This window comes from Hipposideros armiger, unplaced genomic scaffold, assembly GCF_001890085.2.
Source record: "Hipposideros armiger isolate ML-2016 unplaced genomic scaffold, ASM189008v1 scaffold_709, whole genome shotgun sequence".
Lineage (NCBI taxonomy): Eukaryota > Metazoa > Chordata > Mammalia > Chiroptera > Hipposideridae > Hipposideros > Hipposideros armiger.
In genome coordinates this window covers 936,966-938,136 of record NW_017732059.1, presented here as the reverse complement: position 1 = coordinate 938,136, position 1,171 = coordinate 936,966, and the positions used below count along the sequence as shown (strand labels likewise).

Here is a 1,171-nt window from a genome sequence, read left to right as displayed (position 1 = left end):
GTGGATGCACCCGGAAAACATCCTTCTGAATGAAAGAAGGTAGTCGCAAAGGACCCCACATTTGCATGAAAAGAGAGACGAAAGTCAGTAGTTTCTGGGGGTGGCTGCAGGGGACCATCACCAGGGACTGCAAATGGGCATCTGCATTTCTTTTGAAGGGGATGAAAATGTTCTAAAATTAAGTAACGCTGATGGTCGAACATTCTGCAAAGATACCCAAAATGGTGAATTGTGCAAAAAAAAAAAAGAAATGCACATCGGAGCATGGCACATTGTACTTTCTGCCTTCGATGAAGGAAGCAGTCTTTGACCAGCAGCATTCACACTCTCTCTCTCTGTCTTTGGATTAAAATTTCTTTTAATTGTGCATTTTTTCCCCCCAGCTATCGTTGACATTCGCTATTATTTCATATTAGTGTCAGGTGTACAGGACAGGAGTGAGACATTTCTGCAACTTACGAAGTGATCCTCCCCGATAAGTCTAGTCCCCCCACCTGGCACCATTCATAGTTATTATAATATTACGGCCGCTAGTCCCTGTGCTGTACTTGACATACCTGTGACTATTTTATAACTGCCGATCGGTGCTTCCTAATCCCTTCCCCTTTGTCACCCTGACACCCCCTGCCCCCCCACATGCCCCCCTTTGGAGACCACCCCTCCCCTGTCTCTGTTGAGGTAGACGGCCCCATTCCAGCAGTAAGGGTTGGGCGTCACAGGGCAGACCGTACACGAAAGACCTGGGTGTCCGTCAGCGTTACCTTTATAGATCCCGTTCCAGCCACCATACCGCTGATTCCCCAGTTGAGATTCTAAGGATCCACCGTGATCGGACGTGAAATAGACGAGGGTCCTGTTCGTCAGACCTTCCGTGTCCAAAGTCTCGAGGATCCTTCCTGCAAGGAACCGGTGCGTTGGAGCCCGTCCACCCGGACGGCTGTCTTACACCAGATATTCAGGGCGTGCTTCAGGGCTTCAGAACCCTTCAAATTAATCTTTTGTGATAACGCATACTGGGAGGGACTGGGACAGTCGTACGAGCCTGAACGCCCTCGACCTAAGATGGACCCGTGCCTTTCTCTGTTTCCGACACGTTTCAGGCAAGCTACAAGGGTATATGCTACAAAAGACAGAATAGTGAAAACTTACAATTGAGACCAAAAAAAAAAAA

At 48.3% G+C, this 1,171-nt stretch overlaps 1 protein-coding gene across 1 annotated transcript in view; it reads right to left on the bottom strand.

Moving 5' to 3' along the window:
* Positions 1–1,171, bottom strand: part of LOC109373336 (arylsulfatase E-like) — a 23,153-nt gene that overhangs the window by 4,458 nt on the left and 17,524 nt on the right. Inside the window, 1 exon segment of the mRNA XM_019627107.1 lies at positions 762–941. Within this exon segment, the coding sequence (XP_019482652.1) occupies positions 762–941 (180 nt within the window).